The sequence below is a fragment of the Podarcis tiliguerta genome (genome assembly GCF_965153285.1).
Source record: "Podarcis tiliguerta genome assembly, chromosome: 18".
Classification (NCBI taxonomy): domain Eukaryota; kingdom Metazoa; phylum Chordata; class Lepidosauria; order Squamata; family Lacertidae; genus Podarcis; species Podarcis tiliguerta.
Window position 1 is genome coordinate 12,370,492 of NC_139551.1, and position 25,222 is coordinate 12,395,713.

Below are 25,222 nucleotides of genomic sequence, written 5' to 3' on the forward strand. Positions count from 1 at the left end.
GTAGCACAGTTCCCATGGTGCTGTCGAGAGGCCGCCCGGTGCCCGCTGCGTTGCCGGGACGTCGTACAGCTCCCCAAGCCCTGCTGAGACACAGTGCCACGTCCGCAGGGCTGCTAAGATGTAGGAGGGCTCCCCCTGCGCTGCTGAGAGGCCCAGGCAGCACAGTTCCATATTGTTGCCAAGATGTCATACAGCTCCCATAGCCCTGCAGAGAGGCAGAGCAGCACCCACAGCGCAGCTCAGACGTAGTAGCAGACTGTGCTGTTAAGAGGCTCTACAGCGCCCACAGCACCACTAGGATGCAGCGCAGCTCCCATAGCACTGCCGGGATGTAGCACAGTCCCCATGGTGCTAGGAAGAGGTGGTGCAGTGCCCATAGTGCTGCTGGGATATAGTCCAGCTCCCCAAGCGCCACTGAGACACAGAGCAGCACCTGGACGCGGCACAGTTCCCATAGCGCCGCCAGGACGCCGCCAAGGAGGAGGAGGAGGAGCAGGGAAAGCGGAGCCAACTGGAGGGGCGGGTGGGGTGGGGCTGGGTGGGTGGGCGTGGCCTCCTCACATCAGGCTGCACTTGCCCTTGATTTTGTCTGTCCTCTTCTGCTTGGAGGAGCGCTTGCCGTCGATGTTGAGACTCATGTTGCGCTTCTTCTCCAGGTTGAGCAGCTCCTGGAAGAGCTCCTTGACATTGTAGTTCATCTTGGCAGAGGTCTCCATGAAGGCGCACTTCCACTCCTTGGCGGTGGCCTCTCCCTCCTGCGTGGGCACCTCGCGCTGCGTCTCGTCACACTTGTTGCCCACCAGCATGATGGGGATGCTCTCCACGCTGCCCTTGATGTGCACGATCTGCTGGTAGATGGGGCGCAGCTCCTCCAGCGACTGGCGCGAGGTGATGGAGAAGACCAGCACAAAGGCATGGCCCTTGGAGATGGAGAGGCGCTGCATGGCTGGGAACTGGTGGCTGCCTGTCGTGTCGGTGATCTGCAGCGTGCACACGCTCTTGTCGCAGCTGATCACCTGCCGGTACGTGTCCTCAATGGTGGGGATGTACGTGTCGCGAAAGGTGCCCTTCACGAAGCGCAGCACCAGAGAGCTCTTGCCCACGCCCCCCGCGCCAAACACCACCACCCGGTAGTCGTTACTCTGCTCGGGCATCTTGGCAGCACCTGCGCCAGGAGAGAGGAGGAGGGCAGGCAAGGTCAGCTTCAAGGAGCAGAGGCAGCAGGGCATAGCAGTCAGAGCAGGGGGGTTAGCTAGGCGGGGGACGGGGGACGGACAAGGGGCGCAGGAGTCTGCTAGGCTTGGAAAAGCAGCCCAAATCATAGGGGGTCTTCCAGTCCGACCCCTTGCGATGCAGGAATAGTGATTAAAACAAGGAGGCGGCAGGACCATGCAAACAACCCTTTAGTGGGGAAATAAATTGCAATAAATAAAATAATGGGATAAATAAGGCTCAGGATATGCTCCCCCCGCAACCCCAGCAAAGATTCAAGGCAGGTCAAAGTGAAAGAGCCCTCTCCTCTTCCAAATTCATTGGGCAAATTCACAGCCACCGCCCCCCCCCCAATCTAAGTCCAATGCATCACATTTCTGCATTTCAAGTGTGTAATCCCCTAATAGGTGCATTTTGGGGTAAGCAATCCCCCCTAACAGAATACTGCAATTTCTCATGGGCAGCTGCATGGAGTCAGGGGTTTGGCCAGGACGGATCCTGCCCTACGGAGCAGACCTCTCCTGCTGGCACCATTGCAGGGGGGCGGGGAGAGAAAGAGCCAGCAGCTTGTCTGCCAGAAAAAAACCCAACCTCCCCACAAAAGCCCCACTGACTAATCTCTGGGAGGCGTTTGCAAAAAGAGGGGGGACTTGCCTCCTTGGCAGCTGCTCCTCTTGAAATGGGGAAGAGGAAAAGACAGGAAGCAGACACAGAGACTGCATTTCCCATTCATTGTTCACCCATTCATTGTTTCCCCATTCATTCCTGCCCCCCCCCCAAAAAACAGGGTCGTTCTCTGGGGTTGACAATAGAGGAGAAGGTGGGGAAGAGCGGAGGCTGGTTCATCATTCCGGCACAAAGCAGGAGCCGTCTTGGCAACAGGGAGAAAACCCGCAGTGCAGAATTGGGGGGGGGGGGCAGATAGAGAGAGGTGGCTTCGTCCCTCTGGAGGCATCTATCAGGGCACAAGAAGCCCTGGTGGGGGGGTGTGTCCCGACCCTGGGAGACACAGTGGGCAGGGGAGCTCACCGCCACAGGAGAAGCCTCTTCCTGAATCATGGAGTTGGAAGGAACCCTGCGGGTCATCTAGCCCAACCCCCTGCAATGCAGGAATATGCAGCTGTAGAATGCCACAGGTCCCAGCCTTGGTATGAGGATGTCAGCCGGATTGGGCTATAGAGGCCAAATGCTCCCTGAGAGCCTCGAAGTTGAGATAGACTGCCTCTGGAGCTGGGGGCTCTGCCAAGGGAGCCCGCCTAGCCTCTCGCAGGGACTTGAGGGCGGCAGTACTTCTCTCCCCACTTGCAGCTGCCAGCGACCGGCTTTTGGGGACAGACTGCCACTGGGGCCAAAGGGACCAGCCCCCTCTTCTCATAGCGGCCCAGCATGGGAAACCCAAAAGCAGGATCCGGGTACGAGAGCCATATCCTGCCTCCGACGGCAGAGGGCAGAGCATAGCAGCTGCCCAAAGCCTTGTCCTCTCCAGTTCCTGTCAAGGAAATGGGTGGATGGTGGAGAAAAGAAGGGGAAATGTAAAGGGGAAATGGATTCTCAAACGTGGGAGGTTCAGTGGGATTGTAAAAAAGCAGTTGGCAGAGACTCTTTGGGAAGGATAGGCTTTTTTGCAACGGGAGTCAAATGCCAGAAACACATCTCCCTGCCCAGGCACTGGCAGGTTTAGTAATAGTAATAATAATAATAACAATGAGGAGGAGGAGGAGGAGGAGGAGGAGGGATGCGGGTGGCACTGTGGGTTAAACCACAGAGCCTAGGACTTGCCGATCAGAAGGTCGGTGGTTCAAATCCCCGTAACGGGATGAGCTCCCGTTGCTCGGTCCCTGCTCCTGCCAACCTAGCAGTTCAAAAGCACGTCAAACTGCAAGTAGATCAATAGGTACCACTCCGGCGGGAAGGTAAACGGCGTTTCCGTGCGCTGCTCTGGTTCGCCAGAAGCGGCTTAGTCATTCTGGCCACATGACCCAGAAGCTGTACGCCGGCTCCCTTGGCCAATAAAGCGAGATGAGCGCCGCAACCCCAGAGTCAGCCACGACTGGACCTAACGGTCAGGGGTCCCTTTACCCTAATAATAATAATAATAATACTGTTGTTATCATGACCATTATTATGCGTATACCACCCATCATCCACAGATCTCTGGGAGGGTCACAATGGATAGCTCAGTCCGTAGAGCATGAGACTCTTCATCACGGGGTTGTGGGTTCGAGTCCCATGTTGGGCAAATGATTACTGCACTGCAGGGGGTTGAACTAGATGACTCTGGGGATCCCTTCAAACGCTACGATTCTATAAAAACCTGGCGCAAGCAGCTCCCGACCCGCACTCCTGCCTCCCACGCCTGCACGGCTATTGTAGGGGCACGGGTGCAAAACCCGTCTAGGCTAACCAGTGCCCTCCACCAGCCTGGATAGTTCAGTTGATTACAGCATGGTGCTGATAATGCCAAGGTTGCGGGTTTGATCCCCATATGAGGCAGCTGCATATTCCTGCCTTGGACTGGATGACCCTCAACATCATTCTTGCCCTACCCTTCCCACTAGGCCACACTCTCTCCTTTTTCTCCTCTGGTGCTTCGAGCAGAGGCTTGGGTTCGATTCCTGGTGTGAGTGCTCCTCCTCCAAAACAGTTCCCAGGTGGTGTCTCCAGGCGGGGGACGTCTCCTTGAGTCTGAAACCCCGAGAGCTGCTGCTGGCCTGTGTGGGCATCACTGGGCTTCCTGAACAAAGAGCCTGCCTGTGCCAAAGGCAAGCTGTCCTCTCCCGCTCTCAAAATCTGGGCTGCTTTCTCTCTCCATGCCCAGCTGAGCCCTCGGACACCGGATGCCAGCTGTCCTTGGTTGCAGGATCAGGCCTTGGCAGAGGCAGAGCGCAGACTCGGCTTGGCTGCCCCAGGTGGACATCCCATAATAGGATCAGCATACCGTGCTATTTCTGGACAGAGCTGCCGGGCGGCCATATGGCACCCTGGACCAGCAAGAGCAATTGAGCAGAGCTGGTCTTTTGCAATCCTGGTGCCTGAGTGTCTTGCCGCTGTTTGGGGGACCTCTGGGAATTGGGGGTTCAGGTAACCCGCCCCAACCCCCCCCTAACTCAAAGCACCCCCCCTCTTGTCTGCGGCTGCTGAATGCCAGGTTGGCTTGGACTAAGACCCCCTCCTTCGTGATCTGACTGTGGCCCATCTGGCCTGGGCATTGGTCTCACCCCACTGTGCCCACCTGGGTCCTGTGTGCAGCATCTGGCGAGACCTGGGGGTCAGGGAGGGGAATTGGCCATGGCCTAGAGGAATTCTCTCCGTGTGTGAGAGTGTCCAGTTTGGGGGAGATCTAGAGGGGGTGTTCCTGGGGCTGGACAGATTTGGGATTGTGCTGCTTTATCGCCCGCCAGTCTCCCTGTCTGAGCTGGCAGAGTCTTGGAGGGGGGTGTGGAGGACCCCAAACTTGACCATCCATGCTGAGGCAACCAGCTCTGGGGGGCTCAGGACTCTGTGGCTGCCATGGGGCTGTGACAACATGTCCCGAGCCCAACACATGTGTGCTCCTTGCTCTCTTGACTAGACAGGGTGATCTGAAAATGGAGGGTGTTGATGCCAGTCCTTCGTCATGGCCAGATCACTTTGTGGAATCATAGAATCATAGAACCATAAAGGTGGAAGGGACCCCTGAGGGTCATCCAGCCGAACCCCCTGCAATGCAGGAAACTCAGCTAAAGCCTCCAGGACAGGTGGCCATCCAATCTTTGCTTACAAACCTCCAAGGAAGGAAAGTCCACCACCTCCTTTCCGTGGTAGAAAAGCTCTTCCTAAGAGAGAGTTCGTCCTGATGTTGAGTCAGAATCTCCCTTCCTGTAATGTGAAGCTATGGGTTTGAGTCCTACCTTCCAGAGCAGGAAAAAACCAAGCTTGCTCCCTCTTCCATAGGATAGCTCCTGAGATACTTGCAGATGGCTTTCCTGTGAGATTTAGGCTGTCAGCTCCTTTTCCCCTCCACAGAGGCAGGGGACCTATTAGGAAGGTCCGCCCTTGGAGGCTGATGGATCCAGTGGGATTCCAAACAGCTCGGGGGGGGGGGCATTTCCGGCTGATGTGGCTGGTGCTCCTTTCGAAGCCCTGGCCGACCTCTGGAACACCTGAGCGGCTCAGGCTATTGACACGATCGCCCCTGAGCGCCCTCTCCTACTTTGTGGAGCCTGATTGGTCCCCTGGTATACTCCAGAGCTTAGGGCGAGGAAACAAGCTGGCAGACAGCTTGAACGCAAGGGGAGGAAAGATGCGAATGAATACAACCGAACACTGGTAAGGGCTCCTTACTGAGCCTACCTAGTAGCAGTGAAGGCAGCAAAGAAGGCCGACTTTGCTCCTCTCATGGCATCCTCATCATGTCGCCTGGGAGAGCTCTTCCGGGTTGTACGGGGCCTTTTACAGGCTGGCCCAAAGGAGGTGACAGAGCCAGGGGCAACTCGCTGTGACTTGGTTGCAAGGCAGTTTGAGGATAAAATTGCTTGCCTCCACCAAGACCTTGACTGCCGTTATAGCAGATGAATCTCATGGGGGTCCAGAGCACAGTCTAGGCCTGTTGCATTGAACGAGTTTCAGTTTGTAAGACCTGAGGAGTTTGGACACGTCAGGGCGACCACTTGCACTCTGGCCCCTGGCCCCTCTTGGCTGATAGAAACCAGCAGGGAGGGAACAGCTGGCCGGGCCAGGGAGGTGATCAAGGTCTCTTTAGGAGAGGGGATGCTCCCTGCCTGCTTGAAGGAGGCCGTGGTAAAACCACTTCTTAACCATCCCTGGATTCAGAAAACCTAACTAACTACCAGTCAGTTGCTCATCTCCCTTTCTTGGGCAAGGTTCTAGAGCAGGTGATCACAGACCAGATCCATGCACTCTTGGAGGAAACTGATTTTCTGGATCCATTTCCATTGGGGCTTAGGCCAGTTTTGGCACAGAAACTGCTTTGGTCACCCTAAAGGTCAAGGACCCCTGACAGTTAAATCCAGTCACAAACGACTCTGGGATTGCGGCGCTCATCTTGCTTTACTGGACGAGGGAGTCAACGTTTGTCCGCAGACAGTTTTTCCGGGTCATGTGACCAGCAGGACTAAGCTGCTTCTGGTGAAACCAGAGCAGTGAACGGAAACACCGTTTACCTTCCCGCCGGAGTGTTACCTATTTATCTACTTGCACTTTGATGTGCTTTTGAACTGCTAGGTTGGCAGCAGCAGGGACCAAGCAATGGGAGCTCATCCCACCGCAGGGATTTGAACCGCCAACCTTCTGAGCAGCAAGTCCTAGGCTCTGTGGTTTAGACCACAGTTTCACCCTGCATGATGACATTTGTCAGGAGACAGACGGGGAAATGTGTCCCTCTCAATTCTCATAGAATCATAGAGTTGGAAGAGACCACAAGGGCCATCGAGTCCAACCCCCTGCCAAGCTCTCAACCTCTCAGCGGCTTTCGATTCCATCAACCAGGGTCTCCTTCTAGGATGGCTGTCTGAGTCTGGGGTGGGTGGGACTCCTCTGTGGTGGTTCCAGTCCTACTTGGGTGTTACTTGGGAAATGCTTTTCAGCTCTGTGGAACCTTCAATGTGGGGTTTCGCAGGGCTCAATCCTACCCCCCACGTTGTTTAACATCTACATGAAACTGCTGGGTGGGGTTATCTGGAGGTTTGGAGTATGTTGTCAGCAGTATGCTGATTCTATGACACTCAGCTCTGTTTCCCCTTTACATCTGCAGGTGAGGCAATGGAAGTGCTGGACCAATGTCTTGCCTCACAGACTAGATGAGAGCCAACAAACTGAAGCTCAATCCAGATAAGCTGGAGGCGCTGTTAGTGGGGGGTTCCCTAGACCAGATGGGCAGGAGATTGCCTGCTCTTGATGGGGTTATGTTTCCTCTGAAGGAGCAGGTTCATAGCTTGGGGGTCCTCCTGGATCCTTTACTGTCCCTCGAGGCTCAGGTGGCCTCAGTGGCCCACAGTGCCTTCCATCAGCTTCGGCTGGTGGCCCAGCTACACCCCTATCTGGACAGGGAGAGCCTGCTGTTGTCTATGCTCTGGCAACCTCAAGGTTAGACTACTGCAGTGCATTATACATAGGGCTTCCTCTGAAGACGGTTCAGAAACTTCAGCTGGTGCAGAATTCAGCAGCCAGGTTGCTGACTGGAGCAAGATGGTTTGAGCCTATTACACTGATTCTGCTCCGACTGCACTGGCTGCCAATTAGTTTCCAGGCCCAGTTCAAAGTGCTGGTTTTGACCTATAAAGCCTTAAATGACTCAGGATTGCAATACCTCAAGGGTGCTTTAGCTCAGATTCCTGCATTGCAGGGGGTTAGACTAGATGACCCTTGGGATCCCTTTCAACTCTACAATTCTATGATTCTATGGCTGCCTCTCTCCATATCAACTGACTGGGATGCTAAGATCATCCTCAGAGGCCCTTCTTCATGAGCCTCCTTCCACAAGAGGTCCAGAGAACGGGACCTTTTCTGCAGTGGCTCCCGGTTTGTGGGATGCTCTCCCCAGCGAGGCTCAATTGCCATCTTCATTATAGATCTTTAGGCACTAGACAAAAACATTCCTCTTCTTCCAGGGCTTTGGCTGATTGACATCCGATGCCTTTTTAAATGTGTTGTGGGAAGGGGGATTATTGGTTCATTTTCGTTTTATTATGTATTTTGTGTTCTCATTTTGCATTTTTATGTTGTGAACTCCCCCCCCCCCCCAGTGATATTCAGATGAAGCATGGCATTCAAACTTCATAAATAATAATAATCTGTGCTATTTTTCTAGAAAAGGAGGTGCTGGAAGTCTCCATGAATGCCTCCCTCTGAGCCTGGCAATGGCGCCCCCCTGAGAGTTCCAGCTGGAAAAAGCTGCCACCACCATCATCACAGCAGCCTCATTTTCCACCATGAATTTGCCCAATCCTGTGGGAAGGAGTTCCACAGATTAACTCTGTTCTGTGTCAAGATGGACTTCCTCTTATGTGTCCTTGAGGTGGACTCAAATCCACAACAGTCCTGAGAGGTGGGCACTCTCAGTGCATGAATGTGTGAGCCCAGTGACTTCCCTGCAGTGATATCACCACAGTCCAGCAAGGCAGCCAGATTGAATTTGGGAAGAGGGGGAGCCAGGGGTCTTGGGCTGAACCCCTTCCCTATCTGCCTGGAACACGGCCCAGAAATTTTGGCTGGGTAGCAACAGCTCTGAAAATCAGAATCGCAGAGTTAGAAGGGACCACCAGGGGTCATCCAGCCCAACCCCTTGCAATGCAGAGATCACATTGCACCTGTCTGGCAGATGAATGAGAGTCTGCCACCTTCCAAAGAAATCCGTTGCATAGTTTCAGGCTGACAGCCTCTCAGAGGGTGCAGGGAACTTCTGCCTGCAGAGCATCTGCTCTGCAACTAAGAAGAGGACCTTCCTGTAAAAATCAGCAATCTTCTAGTCCTCTTCGTCCTGCCTAAGGGATGTAGGCAGTGACCAGGGCAGGCTAAGTGGCGTCTGGCTCAGCATTGCCCCAAAAGCTGAGTGGCGGATCCTGTCCCTTCCTCTACAGGAGGCTCCAGCAAGCAGGGGCTGGTCTACAGGTCCTCTGAGGGGCCCCGGCACCAACTGCGCCCTCCAGGAGTGAGCTGGAATGAAGGTCCCGGAGTTAGTTCTGCAAGCCTTTCCGCCTCTGCTCACCAACTCTTGAGGGGTCCAGCAAGATATTAATAATAATAATAATAATACCTCATCCATTTGGCTGTCTTACCCAGCCACTCTTGGCATGCACTTTCCCGCTGCACAAAAGGGGTGCTGAGATTTGCAGGGCACCCCAGAAGCAGCAGCAGCAGCAGCAGATTGCACTGCAACGCAAACAGAGGCACTGCAATGTTTCGGGCCAGATCTTGGACCCCGTTCAGCAGCAATTAATTACGGAGCAGGAGTTTCGCTCTCGGCTCTCGGGAGAGGGAGAGCTTTTGCGCTCTCAGAAGCCCCAGAGCTGCGAGAGAGGGAGGCCAGCCAAGAGATCGGCCTCCTGGAAGGGGAAAGGGGGTCTTCAGGCGCTCATTAACGCTCTCCCAACCCCCAAGTGGGGACCTGTTGACATAGCATTCAGTCACCGCCCCCCTCCCCTCCCCCGGATTAAAAAATCAAGAGCGATTTAAATGCTTCTTGCAGATCCGATTTCTCTTATCCACCTGAATTGCTCCCTGCTCCTTCTGGCTTTGTTGGGATTGTTGTTTGGGAGAACAACAGTGCCTCTGAGCTCAAGCAGAGTGTCTGTATCACCATCTTCTTCTTCTCTGGCAGCTGGGACTGGCAGGCAAAACCTCTGGAGGGCGTCAGGTCAAGGTGAAATGTGGGTGCAAACGCGGCATTTTGCGGCAGAAAAATGAGGGCCAAAGGATCTGGATGGGTGCTGGGAAACTCTCCCAAGAGGACCCTGTGAATAATCCGGCACCACAGATAGTTCCCTGCAGGGAAAATGCTTCTGGGACAGAGGATAGGGCAAGAGGGGTGGGAAATTGTGGGTGGGAAAAGTGGATAGAAATAGGTTTTTCTCCTATTGTAGAGTTGGAAGGGACCCCCAAGAGCCATCTAGTCCAACCCCTGCATTGCAAGGAGGACTTCTTCGCACGTGCTGTGGAACTCACTGCCACAAGATTTCATGACAGCCACCAGCTTGAGCAGCTGTGAAAGGGGATCAGGAAAAGTAATGCAGGAGAGGCAGCGGGGGTGGGGGTGGGGGGGAGTAGAGCTATCAAGGGCTGTCAGTCACAAACTGGTATTGGAGCGTGTGGGAGGGAGAGGGCCATGGGGGGCATCTCTAGGGGTGGGGCCTGTGGCGAAGAGGAGGCTGACCCAGCCCAGGGTGCCCTTCTTGGAACAGAACCAGCCAAGTTCACGGAGGAGAGAAAGGCTGTCTGTGGAGGCCCAGAAGCAGTCTGCCTCCAAGTCCCAGTTGGGATAGCAGGGGGGAGGGGGGAGAGGCCTGCTGCCCCCTGCCCTCCTGCTCCCATGTGCCTGTCAGGTGACCCTGAGCCAGTCAGAGCAGGGGCTGGGCTTGGCTTCCTTCCCAAATCATGAGGACCAGCATCTTACCTGATCTTTAGGAAGAGGTTCCTCAGCAGCACCTCTCTGTCAGAAATCCCACACAGCCGCTGCTGCCAGTCCGTGCTGGGACACTTGGCAATAAGGCAGCAGCTACCTTTGTGGCCTCAGATAGCCCCTCTCCTGGCCCTGGCGGGGGCTGCTGTTTGTATCTCCAAGGGTCACCCCATGTCCTTCTCTTGCCCACTCGAAAGATGGAGGCACCCCAAGCAGAGAAGCCACACAACCAACACTGGCCGGCAGCCTCCAGGTCCAGGGCGGTTGGGGGGGGGAGAGGGGGAGAGCTGTTGAGCCGGATGCGGCCAGGTCTCTCCAAAGAGAACCCCCATGAGCAGGAGCAGCAGCATCTCACTGGGGGAAGAGGGAGCTGCTGCAGCTTCCGCCCCCTTGCCCCCCACCCTGGGGGCAGCCGGCTGTTCCTCCTCAGTGGCAGGCAGCTGGGCTATGGGGTGCGGCGTCTTGTGTTTGGGGGTCCCCCCCTTTCTGCAGTGCGCGGAGGGGACCCTTTCCTGATGCCCCCAAATGGGAGATGTTGCGGCTGCTTCTGCTCCCCCCCCCCAAGAGTCCCCCGAATGAGGACATTCAATGGGGGGCAATGCAGGTGCCCGAGCCCCCTCCCCACCCTTTTCCTCCAACAGCGCCCCCCCCCCGCTGGCTTGCCTGCATCACTCGCGTCATCCCTCGCAGCCCCCCCAAAATGCATCCGGGGCGCGCAGGGGAGAATATTTTTACGCATCCCCGGGGAGGGGGTCGCTTGCATGCAGATGGACGGGCGGCTGCGGAGAGGGCGACCCCAGAGGAACCCCCGACCTCCCCCAAAGAAAGCCCTCCCCCCAGGCCAGCCCCCCGCTTTGCATCCCCCTTACCTGCCTGGCGGGGCTCAGCCTGGACCGGAGCAGCAGCAGCAGCAGCAGCAGCGCGGCCGCCCAGCAGCCATCCGGAGACGCCGCGGAGGAGGAGGAGGAGGAGGAGGCGCGTCACGTGTGAACGTCGCCGATATAGGGAGGCGGGGAGGGCCTCGCCTCACGCCCCGCCCCTCGCAGGGCCCCCACCTCGGGGCTTCCATCTCTTCCATCTGTCATGGCTAGTTAGCTCATTAGCTAATTGCGCTTCTCTCCCGCCGCATTGGACTCCGAAGGGGCATCCCTGCAACGACAGCCCTGCCAGGTAGGACAAGCGTGCCAACTTGAATAAAATACTGGGCAGGACCAGGTATGCCCCACCCTGCCTAATCGATCACAAGACACTCCATTGGAATGTCAGTTGTTTTATTGGGGGGACCAAAGGGACTTCGGCCCCCAGGAATGGCTCCTACACCCAGGCTGAGAGGCAGCAGCTGGCCCCCAGCGCCACCCCCTGCGGTCCCCCATCTCCAGCACTAACCACTACACCACACTGCCTCTCAACCCCACTTTCCTGCAAAGTGTGGCAACTGTGGCTTAGGAAAGGCTTCCCAGGCAGCCCCAGCTTGCGTCTGGGCCATGCGCAAACTCTGCCCCATTGCTTGGCTCTTCCCCACAACAGAGCTGCCAGGTGGGCCAGGGTGAGAGGCAGCCAGGGAGTGTCCGGGCCGAGGAGATGCAGACCCATCCCACCCTTTCCCTCGAATCATAGCATTGTAGAGTTGGAAGGGACCCCCAAAGGTCATCAAGACCAGCCCCCGCAAGGCAGGATGTTGCTGGACTAAAACTCCCATCCTTTCTAGACAGCACAGCCAGCAGTCAGGGATGGGGGGAGTTGTAGTTCAAGGACGCCAGGGTTGAGAGAGGCGGCACCACCCTGCTCTTACTAAAACCCCACTTTTCTGCCAGAATTTGGACTCAGCGGGGCTAAAAAAAAAAACAGCTAAAGCAAACACTGATAAAATGCAGAAAGCCAAAAACTTAGAACAGGTAAGAGTGAAGAAGGGGTTGAGCGGCCACAGAAGAAAGCCGTCTCCACCTCCCCGAAGGACAAGGAGGGATCCTGCCTGGTTTCCCTGGGCAAGGAGTTCCAAAGGTGCCTGGGAGCTAGGGAGTTGCTGCTGCCAGCCAGTGTGGGCACTTCTGGTGGCCATCTGCCATGGATGCTTTAGCTGAGATTCCTGCATTCCACAGGGTTGGACTAGATGACCCTGGGGGGTCCCTTTCAAATTCTACAATTCTATGGTGCTTCTGCCAGACTCTCAGCCCAACCAAACCCCCAAATTCTGGGCTTAAAAGATGCCACTGTGACGTACAAGGCCAGGCCTTCTGCCCTACTCCCCCCCCCCCTTGCAGTAACCACTGGGCGGCAATGCCTTCCCAAACTGGAGAGGCGGAAGCCAGACTCTGGGGATGCACTGTACCTCTTTGCAGAATTCCTCCCAGAGCGCCGGGTGACTCATGCAGCCAATTAATTAATATCTGGGGTTGTTATTAATATAGCAGCCAGCTGTGGGGAGCAACGGGGAGCCCCTCCCCGCAAGAGGCAGAGGACAAGGCGGCCCACTGGTCTGAGCAAAGCCCCCTGCGGGACACCTGTGTTGCTCAGCAGCTTCGCACTGGCGGGGTGCGTGCGTGTGTGTGTGTCAACAGCTCTGGAAGCCAAGCGGGGAGTGGGCAAGGAGCCAGACTTGTGTGTGCGCGCAAGGAACACCTGCAACCGCCCAGCTGTCGGGCTGCGCTGCCTCCATTGGCCCTGACTGTGCCGTCTGCTGGGGATGGAGGGAGATGGGGGTGGGCCCTGCAATCTCTGGGTGCCCCTGCTTCCTGCCGCCTCGCAGGGTTGTTGTTCGCAGTTCCACCAAAAAGGTTATCGGGATGAAGGTTTACTTCAGAGAAAGTGTCCCTGGTGGGAACCGGCTCCAGCAGATGAACGAAGATTGGACAGAGGCTCTTCCTATGCTCTTATGGAGCCTTCAGGCCCAAAGGCAGTCCCTCTGGATTCCCGAGTCCTTAGGGGAGCCGGATGAGACTCCAGAGCCCCCCTCAAGAAAAAAGGAAGGGGTGCAGCTCTGTCCGACAGTCACTTCCACAGGGGGCGGCTCAGAATTCACAAACCCCCACAAAAACTGCAGGACCCCATAAGTTTAGGACAAATTTCGCTTTCTATTGTGCTCAGGATGGTGTTGTGGTGCCTCTAAACAACCCCCACTTTTTATGCATTTTGTGGTATAAATTTAACACTTTTTGAAATCTCTTTGCACATGCAAACTTGTTGGGGAGCTTGGTAACTTCCAGGTGAAACCCGGTAGCTTTTCAGCCAGGCCGCAAATGCTCCCGTTTATTTTTCTGACCCCACTTTTTTGCTGCAGAACTGGACCATTTAAGCCCATGTAATAATGGGGTCATGTTTGGGGGGAGCATTGCAGAAAAACGAATAAAGCAGGTTGGAGTCTGGACAGTCCAGTGTAAATCCACCGCTGGTGCACTTATTCCTGCCCCAACAACATCTTGCAGGAAATCGCGCTGCAAAGAGGAACCCAAACATCTCCAGAGGAATTTTGGTTTGGGAGTTTTATACTTGCAAAAATTGGCCTGGAACAGAGTACAGCTCCCCTCCCCCCAATAAACAGAGCCAGAGAAAAGTGGCGAAATTTGAAAGGTGTTTTATTTAAAGAGCGGCTGAATAAAAGGCCGGTGACTGTTATTATCATTTTTTAGCACTGTGGAGATTACACTGAATTATTAAAATAAAATAAAAACCCTGTCCCCAGAGCAGAATGCAAAAATATCACATGTGCACAATTTCCTCTGTGCTAAATTCAAAGTCCTGGTGGGGGGAAAGGATGTGGCTTTAAATGGAAAAGCAGCGTCAACGTGTTCTGCTCACCAGCAGGTAACTTTTCCCAGCATTGAAGCCCCAGAGTCCAAGGCTCCCTCTCTCACCACACCCAAGGAAAGCCAGGGAGGCACTTGGATCCCCTGCAAAACGTGGGCCGGGGCAGCAGATCCTCTGCAGAAGGTGCACAGCCAAGCTAAGTCAACACAGGATACCTGCAGACTTGGTTGGGGGGCGATGGAACCCTAATCCCAGACCCCTAAGAAAAAGAGAGAGATCCGCCAGAGATGGTGGGGCCAAAGGACAGTGCAAGCTTCCGGGTCACACCAGCCTCTTTCGTCAGGTGGCCAAAAGCCCCAGCGCAATGTTGTTTTGACAAGACAGCTCTGCCGGATCCTTTTGGGTCAGCAAGAAGGGGGCTGGCAGCTGAGGACAGCTCCCTTTCCCACTGCAGAAACTGAAGGGTGGGCACAGGAGAAGAGGGAGGCCTCGGCACATGCCAGCTGCTACTTCTGAGCCTCGTGTTCGAGTCTCTCTCCCAGCATGAATCAAAGCCAAAACTCTGGTGCCAGAGCTGGGGGTGGGAAGCAGTGGCAGGAAGACTGGGACCCCCCCCTCGCCCCCCTCATGTCCTTCCACCCTGAAAGTGGTGCAGGAAAGAGTCTGCATGTCACCTCCTCTTTGTGCCCATTAGCCCATCCAAGCCTCTGGACTCAGCAGCCGAGAGGCCTCCTCTTCCTCTCTCTCTCTCTCTCTCTCTCTCTCTCTCTCTCTCTCTCTCTCTCTGGCTTCAGACCCCAGATGAACAAATAAATGAAAGGAACAGCAATGGCAACTTTCCTCCTTGCAGCCCACAAGGGTCCCAGCAAACCGGCTTTCCACCTTTTTGGGGTACAGCCCTGCTCCACCACCCCTTCCCCTTCCAGGAAAGCGTTAGAAATACAAGGAGGCAGAGAATTTGGGGGCCAGGAGGAGATTTCTGTCTGTGCTGCAAATCCCCGGCTGCCGGAGAGATTAGGAAAGTGCATGAGGCCCAGGGAGCAGCAGGTCCCCTGACTGGGAAGAAGGAAGGAGAGGCTGAGGTGTCACCTGCGCCCTCAGGTGCAAAGAGGGAGAGGAGAAGAAGCCAGAAGGAGAAAGCAGGAGGCTGCTCAAAGGGGGGCTGGCTTTGGCAAGGTGGGAATCAAAGGAAAATGAAAAAGGAGAGACAGAGACTGTGGATTTGGGCTCTCTGGCAAATCTGCTCAAAGCAAAAGAGAAAGAGAAAAGGAGCCTTTTGGAGAGAGGGGAAGGTGAACCTTTTGCAGGGAGAGAGACTGCGAATGTTGGCTTCCTGGCAGCCAGTGAGCTTTGGCTGGGCCAGACCACCAGCCAACCGTTGGCAAAAGCCCACAAGGGGATCTCCTCCCTGCGCCCCTAAGAAACCCAACGACCGTCCCAGCGGGATTTTGCGTCCACAAGAGCAAAATCTGTGGGGAAACTGCACAGGCCTGGAGGGAAACTCTGTGCAGCCAGGTCTCCCCTCTTGCCGCCACAATCCTCACCTCCAGGAAAAGAAGGGGGGAGCCAGAGGGGGAAAGGACACCCTTTCTGCGCCCTTGACCCTGAAGAGGCGCCACAGATTAGCTGGCTGCCAAGAGCTTTGCCAGGAGGGCAGAAAAAGGAGCGGGAACTGATCAGGCTCTGCCACCTTCCATGGCCCTTGCCACCTTGCTCCTGACTGGTTCATGCCTTGCAGGAGAGGGGTTGCCCAGGATCTAGGGAGGAGAAAGGCATGAGTGCCAAGCTCCCTGAGAGCGAGGGGAGCTGAGCAAGGCAGTGCCATGTCCCATCTTGGTCCCCCTGCTCCGGAGTGTGTGTGTCTAAGGGGGCAGCGGGAAGCGTCTCGTTCCTCCACGCAGCCTCGAGGCCACGGAGCCGGTGCCACATCACGCCGTGCAATCTGTGCGCGGCCCTCCGAACTCTTTGGCGTGGATTGGGGCGTGGCTGAGGGTGGCAGCGGTGGGAAAGAGCTTCCCCGCCTGGAGGCCACGGCGTCACCACTTGAAGAAGACAAGGGTGGCCATGACGGCGTAGCCCAGGACGAGGAAGAGCACCTTGAGGAGGCGGCTGCTCTTGTCCTCCAGCTCCTTGGCCAGGATCTCAAAGAAGGTGACAAAGACAAAGGTGCCGCTGGCAATGCCCTGCAGGAGCACCGAGGCCACGCTGGAGGCCACACTGTGGCGGCTCTCGATGCCCATCCCGATGACGATGCCCAGCGGGATCATGAGGCTGACGGCGCCCGCCAGCTTGGCCGCCTCGCGCAGGGTGAGGCCCGTCTTGGTCATGGTGATGCCCAGCGCCACAGCCACCAGCGTTTCGTGGATGGCCACGCCCAGGAAGAGATTCATGACCTTGTGCCCCTCCTCCTGCAGGCCCAGCGCCAGCCCCTCGAAGATGGAGTGGGCTGAGAGGGCAAAGACCAGGCTGAAGAGGCGCAGCGGAGTTGAGCGCGAGAGTTCGTGGACGTTGAGGCCGCACTGGCTGGAGCTGTGGCTGGTTGAGCTGCCCTGGTGGTAGTGGTGGCGCTTGGAGGGCGGCTCCAGGAAGGGGCTCTCGAACTCAGAGTCGCTGCCCGCGTCCGAGCCGGCATTGAAGGTCTCCAGGTCAATGAAGGACGGCTGCTCTTTGCGCACCGTCAGCACCAGCTGCTCCACAAAGACCGTCATGAAGAAGCCCAGCAGCATGATGGTCTCAGCCAGAGGGTAGTCGGTCACCACGTTGCCCACCTTGAGCACCTCCGCCAGCTGCGGAGGGGAGAGAAGAGGCTGTGAAGCAGCGGAACTCCCTGGGAAACCTGAGGGTCATCCAGCCCAACCCCCTGCAAGGCAAGGATCTTTTGCCCAACATGGGACTCAAACCCACAACCCTGAGATTAAGAGTCTTATGGTCTGCAGACTGAGCCAATTGTCTGCTGTCTCTCCAAATATCCCCTCTGCCCAGCTCAGTGGAGATCAGCTTGGCTGGATCAGGCCAATGGCACCTGAGACCTGGGGGTCACCCACGAGCGTCTGGGGAGCCTGCAAAGGAAAGCCCCTCCCTCTCCTTTGCCCACCACAGCCAAGCAATAAGGAAAGGTCCAGTGTCTCTTGGCTGCAGGGAAACTCACATCCTGGTCTCCCAGGAGGAGTTTCTCAGACCCGCTAACAGGGTGGGAACCGTCATAGGAACAAACCCCCAGGATCACCCCTTGGCATCCTCAGCGGGGACTGGCGCCTTCTTTCCCAGCCAGGAGAGGGGAGGAGGGTCTCAGGGCCGCCTTGGTGGCAGCAGCACAAATGGCCACCAAATGCGATGGCTTTAAAAGAAGATTGGCCAAGCCCTGCCCACTCCATGGCCCCCAGAAGGCGCCCCTTGGGAACCCCCCTCACATACAGGTTGTGTTGATCCTGCCCTCCACAAACGGACAGGGAGGGAAGCCCAGATTGAGTAAAGTTATTTATTCAAAGGTAGAGTGCCTCTGAATAGGGGGGCTCCATTGCATGGCCATACAGATCCGGGATGGGGAAACCTCAGGCCCCGGGAGGCTCAACGTGGCCCTCAAGGTCCTTTCCACATGGCATCGCCCCCCCCCCCCGATTTGCGCCCCACCTTTTCTCGCACAGCCGGCAGCAGGGCGTTGAAGCAGGTGCCCAGGAAGACGCCGCCTCCGAAGGAGTTGCAGACGGAGATGATGCGCTGGGAGCGCTCTGCCTTCTCACCGTCGGTGGCAATGAAGCGGACAGGCAGCAAGGACCCCCCCAGCATCAGCACAAAGACCCCCACCAGGGACAGCACCTTGGTCACCAGGAGATTCATGGTGGCGTGGTGCCCGGGGGCATCTGTTAGGAGGGTGCCAGGGGCTCCGGGCGGCAGGCGTAGGGGGCGGCCACCAAACCCATGGAGCTCTGCAAGGGGGGATGAGAGAAAAACAGATGGGATTGAAACAACTTGGCAGTGAGACTGTGGAACTGACTGCCACAGGAGAAAGGCCACCATCCTGGATGGCTTTAAAAGAAAACGGGACACATTCCTTTGTTAATGCTGGAGGGTTTCAAATTTTACTATTCTGTTGCTGGGGCAACACAGTCAGATGGGTGGCATAAAATAGTAATAATAATAATAATAATAATAATAATAATAATAATAATAATATGAAACGGAGGAGGAGAGGGCTCTGGAGGGCTCCTAGCCAGGATGTTTATGGCCTGCACCCACAGTCAGAGGCACCAATGCTTCTGAATCAGAGTTCCTGGAAACTGCAGGAGGGGAGAGGTGCTCTTGCGTTTGAATCCCGCTTGTGTGTTTCCCTTTTTGGAGAGGGATAATTCTGCGGTTTAATTTTCACTGTGGTTTATACCTTGTTAGCAGCTCTGAGAAACTCCTTTTTCTGGAGAGAAGGAACCAGGATGCAGGTTTTCCTGCAGCAACAAAACAGATCCTTTCTATAAATAGACAAATGATTACTCATGACTATTACAGCAGTACCTCAGTTTTTGAACGTATGTTGTTCCGGAAGACCATTCCGAGTTCTGAAATGTTTGAAAACCGAAAACTCAATAGCCAACAGCTAGGCCTCAGGATCTTGCACTCAGTGGAAGCTGCTTGGCATGTTCAACTTCCAAGGTGTGTTCGAAAACTGAAGCATTTACAGTTATACCTTGGGTTGCGAATGTGATCCATGTGGGAGGCACGTTCGCAACCCGCAGCGTGAAGTGCTACATCTGTGCACACGCATGACGCGATTCGGCGCTTCTGCACATGCATGTGACGTCATTTTGTGTTTCCACGCACACGCAAGCGCCGAACCTGAAAGTAACCCGTTCCGGTACTTCCAGGTTCGGCGCAGTCCGCAACCAAAAATGCACAACCTGCCGTGTTCGTAACCTGAGGTATGACTGTACTTCCGGGTTTACAGCATTCAAAAACCGAAATGTTCGTCAACGGAGATGTTTGAAAACCAAGGTACCACTGGATGATGATGATGATGATTATTATTATTATTAAAATTTGTACACCTCCCTAGATCCAGTTCACAACATCACATTTCAGTATAAGAAACACAAAAGACAATAAAAATAAGAAGAAAAACAACCCCCGTACTACTACTAAACTCTTGTTTATGTAAAATACATTAAAGCAGACTTTTGGGGCATGCTGCCCTCAAGACACAGGGAAAACGCACCGGCAGTGAAATATTTGCCCAGGTTCAATTCAGCTCAATGCGCCAGTTGCAACAGTAAGAACAGTAAGATCAGTTAGTATGGCAGCACCTAGACTTTAGAACTCCCTGCCTCTTGATATCAGGCAGGCATCGTCCCATTTAGTCCAGCCTGTTCGGATGCTTGGAAAGGGGGGGGCGGGGATTTGAATCTGTTTTAGTACTTGAAACAAAGTTTTGTTTCATTTAAAGCTTGCGTATTTTTCTTGATTTTACGGCGTTATTATTTTCTAAACTGCTTTGAGGTTTGTTTGTTTTTAACTATCAAGATGTGTATAAATTTGACTAAATAAATAAGCAATTTCATAAAAAGAATGTATCAGTAATAACTAGTTATTATGATGACTGTTTCCTTAATAGGCTTCCTGTCAGTATTCTTATTATTATGTTTTTATCCTTGATGTTCTGTAATGTGTTTTTAATGTGGAACACCACCTGGGATCTTCTGATAAAGGGCAGTATATAAATTGAAATTATTATTATTATTATTATTATTATTATTATTATTATTAATATTGCATCTTCAAGGCCAACCCCGCAAAGAGTAGATTGCGATACTCTATCCAGGGTGTAATTCAAGAGAGCACCAATAATACTAATATTTAGAAAAGCAGAGAATCACTTGGCGCTCTAAGAAGACTTAAGAGCAGAGTCACATACTTTAAAGCACATTTACATGGCTTCCCCCTTGCAGAAGTATCCTGGGAATTGTAGTTAGTTTGTTAAGGGTGCTAGGAAATGCAGCTCTGCGAAGAGAAACTACAGCTCCCAAGAATCTTTGGCAAGGGGGATTTCATGCTTTGAAGGCATGGAGCGGATCTATGCTCACAAATGCATTCCATTATTCCATTGTTATTCCTGGGTTTCTCCTTCCTTGGAGGTCTTGAATAATAATAATAATGATGATGATGATCATAATAAATTTTATTTATACCCTGGCCACCCCAGCCGGAGCCGGGCTCAGGGCGGCTAACACTAGTAAAATTACAGTAAAAATATAAAAGGGAAAAAAAACTAATTTAAAATACAGGTTAAAATGCAATTTGAAATGTAGCCTCATTTTAAAAGTAGCTCATAGATTAAAACCATAAGGGGAGGGAAACATAAGGGTCAGACTGAGTCCAAACCAAAGACCAGGTGGAACAGCTTTGTCTTGCAGGCCCTGCAGGGCCCTGGTCTCATGAGGCAGAGCGTTCCACCAGATCGGGGCCAGTACTGAAAAGGCCCTGGCCCTAGTTGAGACCAGTCTAAATTTAAACAGTTTGGGCAGCCCCGTCAGGGATGCTTGGTCTGTGATCCCTGCCTTGCAGGCAGCTGGACTTGGATGCCCTCTGGCTGACCCTCCCAACCCTACAATTCTATGATTCATTGGAGGTTTTTTAACAGAATTTGGATGGACTTCTGTTGGGAATACTTCAGCCATGTGATGCCTGCATTGCAGAGGAGGTTGCACAGGATGACCCTTGGGGGAGCCTGTTGCAGGAATTTATGTGTAGGTTGGGGGGAGGGTTGCCCCTCCAGCAGATATCACACACATGCAGCCCACTACCAAAATCAGCACCATCACTTTTGTGACTTTTGTGACTTGTCCCCACAAAACACTTTATCACAGTTTCTTCCTATCTATTCAAAGGCCTTTGCTGCGTGATACCAAATGTAACAATTCACTGATAAATGTATCTATGTACTGGCTCACTGGGAAAACTTTAGAAATTCATACAGACATGTGAGCTCAGCTCCTCAGCAGCCCCTCTGCCTGAGTGATTATTCCTGGCATCCTGATACCTGAGTGCCAGACAGGTAGCCATTCCAGAAATACCAAACCCAGATGAAGACAAAAGGGTGTGATTAACTTGGCTGGGAAATGTAAATATCTCTTTTGTTTCACTTGATGGGTGTTTGGTGGAGGGCAAGGGGAACCATGGGGCAGGGTCCAGGATGCTCAGATTACTGCCACCAGACCTCCCCTTTCATGATGCCACCATGATGTAGTTTGGGGGGGCTGTAACATGGGGTTTAGCAGCTAATAAAAGTTTGGGTGCTCTTTTGTTTGGGGCTTCCATCTTGTTCCACCTGGTGGCAGGTGGGAGTCCTGTTGCGACAGTCTTCAATAAAGACCAAGCCTCCTGGCTGCTGTTTTGCTCTGCTATTCCTGGCTGGTGTCCTTGTTTTTTTGTCCAAGGGAGCCCTCAGATTTCTCCGTTAACAGTCCAAATCTAGGATCCTACAATTCACTGGCAGTTTTTAAGCAGAGTTGGGATGGCCACATGTTGGGGATCCCTGTGTTGCAGGGGTCAGACTGGGTGCCATTATTATTATTATTGTTATTATTATTGTTGTCGTCGTTGTTGTTGTTATTATTATTAAGTTATGCCCCGGATAGAGTACCACAACCTGCTCTTCATGTCCTTGAAGACAGTTCAAAGATGATGATGATGATGATGAAGTTCTGACCCCTCCAAACCACACAAGCTGGCAAGCTCTCTCTCTCTCTCTCTCCCTCTCCTTTGTTGGAGGCTGTTCAGCAGAGGTCCGTCTGCTGGCAGTCCTGCAGCCCTGCGACTGCTTTGTGCCCAAGTGGGGGCTGGACTAGATGGCCCCTGGCGGCCCCTTCGATTGCACAACCCTATGCAATAGCCTGCTATTATGACGATTATCACTGCTGTTCTTCTTCTTCCTCCTCCTCCTCCTCTCATGTCCCACACCCGACGGCGCATCCCTGGCCGCAGTGGGGCAAAGCCATTTGCAGACCCAAGCGGCTAGTCCTCATGGAGGCGCCGACGGGGAGGAGCCTCGCCCCTGGCGCCCAGGCCCCGCCCCTCCGGCAGTCCTGGGCGCCGGGCCCCGGGGGGTGCGGGAGCCCCCTCTCCTCTTCCTCCCCGCCCCCTCCTCACCTGCGCGGCCGCTGCCCGTCCTTCCTCCTTCCGCCCCTTTCCCACCTCGCTCGCCTGCCTTGGCAACCGCGGCGAAGCGACGCCTATTGGCTGCCACTGACGTCATGGCGGCGCCCGTTGGCTGAGCAGCCCGCCCGTCCGCTGTGGACCCCGCCCCTTAGGCGGGCCTTTCCCTCCCTCTCGCCCCGCCCCCCACAGTCGCCTTTCTGCTGTGCAGCAAGTAAGGGTGTCCTCCAACCTTCAGGGAAGTGGCTGTGCCTGCCGAACGGCGGCCGGCGCGGAACAGCGGCCGCGACATGCCTGGTTCCGGCGACGTTTGCGTGTGCTGGGCGAAACCCGTCCGCGGGCTGAGCAGCCCTGTTCGCTAACGCTGATTGGCTGAAGCGGCGGCCGAGAGACCTCGGGCTCAGGAAACTGGTCTGCCCATTAAAGGAATACAGCGAAGAGGGTTTTACGGTCAACTCACGAGAACTATATAGGATTGGAGTTTAGAAATAATATTGTAACTGTTGAGTGGATTTCTGTTTAATTCTGAAATGCTGATATTTAATAATATTCTATATTGTTTTAATGAATGTTGAATGTTATTTTATTTGCATATTGTATATTGCATTATGCATATTGCCTTATTTATATGATGTTAGCCGCTCTGAGCCTGGCTTTGGCTGGGGAGAGCGGGATACAAATTAAATATATTATTAAAAAATATATTATTGGCATCCAGAAGGTTCCAGGTTCAATCTCAGGCAGCGTCTCCCGGCAGGGCTGCAAATCCCCTTTGCCTGACGCCCTGGAGAGCCACTGCTGCTGCCAGCCAGTGCAGACGACACCGAGCTGGATGGCTCAAGGGCCTCACTCTGTCCCAAACAGCACCCTGTGTTAGGGGGGCAGGGATGCAGCTCAGCAGGATCCGCACAAAGCTTATAGCTTTTCTACAACCTCCTATTCCTGGAGCCAGGTTAGAGAAAAGTTTGCCTAAAGCAAAGGAATGAACGGTCATTTCCAAATATTTTGGAAAAAGGTCACCCCAAAAGCAATAAAGCGATTTTTGCCTAGGGAACTGCATAATGTATTATGTCATATGCATAGCATGCATACAGGAAAAACAGAGATTGCAGATTTTCTAATACTAGTACAACATTTTGTACGTTGCACAACCCACTTTACTGCTTACAATCAAGCGAAGTTGCTGCTGGTCTTTGTTTCTGCTGCAGGAAGCAAAATGTTCCCACACCACTTTGCTTGCCCCTTCTGCGCACCGATCCCTTCTCGGGATCTGGAGGACGGATGGCTCCTGAGAGCCAGGGTGGTGTAGTGGTTAAGAGCGGTGGACTCCTAATCTGGGGAACCGGGTTCGCGTCTCCGCTCCTCCACCTGGAGCTGCTGGGTGACCTTGGGCCAGTCACACTTCTCTGAAGCCTCTCAGCCCCACTCACCTCACAGAGTGTTCGTTGTGGGAAGGAAGGGAAAGGAGAATGTGAGCCGCTTTGAGACTCCTGAAGGGGAGTGATAAAGCGGGATATCAAATCCAAACTCTTCTTCCTGCTTCCAGGGATTCTCCCAAACCCGCAAGGCTTTTTTGCAAGGTTTCAACATTTCTGACAAGTTCTTGAAATGATTTTCATGGAGTAGTAATGTTACATAGTACAGTGGTTCCAACTGTTCCTTTTGGGGTCCCTTTTTCAGTGCCTTTCAGAGAAAAGTTCTGATACAGGTTTTGTTTTTCTACAGGAGTAAAAAAAAGTTATAACCCTAATCCACATACCCTGCTTGCAAAAAGGGCTGTGTCCTGACAGCTTCCCCAAATGGGGCTGGGAAGGGGCAAGGTTCTCCTCCGATCCCTGCTTAATCCCCACCCCAAGACATCACCGCCAAACAAAACCCCCATGAGGACTGGCACCTTTCTTTTCATTTAACGCAGGAATAGAGCCCAGGGCCTATCTGCAGCTTCCCCATGAAGGGCAAGGGAAGAGAGTGCCCAGGGGGCCACTGCCAGTCAGAGCAGGCAGCATCAGACAATTTGGGGAGAAAGAAGCATTGATTGGGAGGTGGCCTGGGTTTGGACTAGATGACCCCGGGGTCCCTTCCAGCTCTACAGAATGGTCAGTTAAGAGCTCCCAGTTTAGGGGCAGTCTATCTTGAAGCACCAGTTCCTGGGAAGCAGCAGCTCCTTCCTGCCCTCTCTCCAAACTGGGCTGTTCCCAGTTGAAACCAGGATGCGGAGCGAGGTGGAGCCGCCTCCGGCTCTTCGCCAGGTGTTCGCTGGATTTTTAAGAAGGGCCGTGTCAGAAGGGATTCTAAGAACCACCTAGTCCAACTTTTCTGTGGCTAAGAAAAGGACGATCCTTCCTCCCAGAAGGAAACGTGGCTTGCTCCTTTTCATGCATGCTGACTCGCCTCCTGCAACTTGCAGAGGGCTGGGCTGGAGGACCTCTGGGGTTCCCTCACAACTCTGCAGCTGTCAGTTGCTGCTCATTCTTTTCCTTGTGACTTTTCTCTGCAACCTCCCCCCCCCCCCCACTGTCCCCTGCACCAAGTTGTGCTTTTAATATTTCTTTGGGAGCTGCCCAGTGCAGCTGGGGCAACTCACTGTCTGGACACAGGAAGGCCAACTTGGAATTGTTCACGTGTTCAGCAGATTACTTTTAATTATGCTCATGTGTGTTTACCAGATGGCTGGTTTTTCATGTGTAATCAAAGAAGTTATAACTACATTCCCGCAAATTTATTTGATGCTCAATGCTGCCTCATGGGTCCAGCCTAGTTGCTCAGTTTTAGAAAAGAATAGGCAAAGGTTATTACGCTCTCTTTAGGAATGTCTGCTAGAGATCTTTCTGTGATACAGAAACACATGCAGGCAGATTATGAGGACACAACGCCTCTCATCTCTTAAGTATTCCTGTACATAAATAATAAATAAATAAAAAAGGGTGAGATGTAGGGATCAGATGGGATTACCATGAGGAATTATAAAATATACATCAAGCCATCGTGTCCACGATGAAAGCATTGGGTTGA

General features: G+C 53.8%; 2 protein-coding genes across 5 annotated transcripts; both read right to left on the minus strand.

The window, feature by feature from the left end:
• Positions 1–160: 160 nt before the first annotated feature.
• DIRAS1 (DIRAS family GTPase 1) lies at positions 161–11,303 on the minus strand. Of its 2 annotated transcripts, none has more exons than XM_083422060.1 (2): positions 11,201–11,303; positions 161–1,165 (listed from the first exon to the last, which is right to left on the minus strand). In XM_083422060.1, the coding sequence occupies exon 2, from the start codon at positions 1,152–1,154 to the stop codon at positions 558–560; it is 597 nt and encodes a 198-aa protein (XP_083278186.1). In that variant the 5' UTR covers positions 1,155–1,165; positions 11,201–11,303; the 3' UTR covers positions 161–557. The 2 variants fall into 2 exon arrangements, with proteins under 2 accessions (XP_083278186.1, XP_083278185.1); XM_083422059.1 differs by having other exon boundaries at positions 11,197–11,294.
• A 2,579-nt stretch (positions 11,304–13,882) lies between these two features.
• Positions 13,883–22,276, minus strand: SLC39A3 (solute carrier family 39 member 3). 3 transcript variants are annotated; one of them, XM_083422056.1, is made up of 4 exons: positions 22,205–22,255; positions 18,450–18,510; positions 17,702–17,997; positions 13,883–16,857 (listed from the first exon to the last, which is right to left on the minus strand). In XM_083422056.1, the coding sequence occupies exons 3-4, from the start codon at positions 17,906–17,908 to the stop codon at positions 16,108–16,110; spliced, it is 957 nt and encodes a 318-aa protein (XP_083278182.1). In that variant the 5' UTR covers positions 17,909–17,997; positions 18,450–18,510; positions 22,205–22,255; the 3' UTR covers positions 13,883–16,107. The 3 variants fall into 3 exon arrangements, with proteins under 3 accessions (XP_083278182.1, XP_083278181.1, XP_083278180.1); XM_083422055.1 differs by lacking the exon at positions 18,450–18,510 and having other exon boundaries at positions 22,205–22,276; XM_083422054.1 differs by lacking the exons at positions 18,450–18,510; positions 22,205–22,255 and having other exon boundaries at positions 17,702–18,435.
• Between the last annotated feature and the right edge of the window lie 2,946 nt (positions 22,277–25,222).

Bases quoted from the DNA above. Each gene is read 5' to 3' on its own strand.
- DIRAS1 (XM_083422060.1), bottom strand. From the start codon at position 1,154: ATGCCCGAGCAGAGTAACGACTACCGGGTGGTGGTGTTTGGCGCGGGG.
- SLC39A3 (XM_083422054.1), bottom strand. From the start codon at position 18,088: ATGGTGGCCTTTCTCCTGTGGCAGTCAGTTCCACAGTCTCACTGCCAA. The intron at 16,858-17,701 runs GTGGGGCGCAAA...TCCCCTCCGCAG, and splicing joins TGCCGGCTGTGCGAGAAAAG to CTGGCGGAGGTGCTCAAGGT.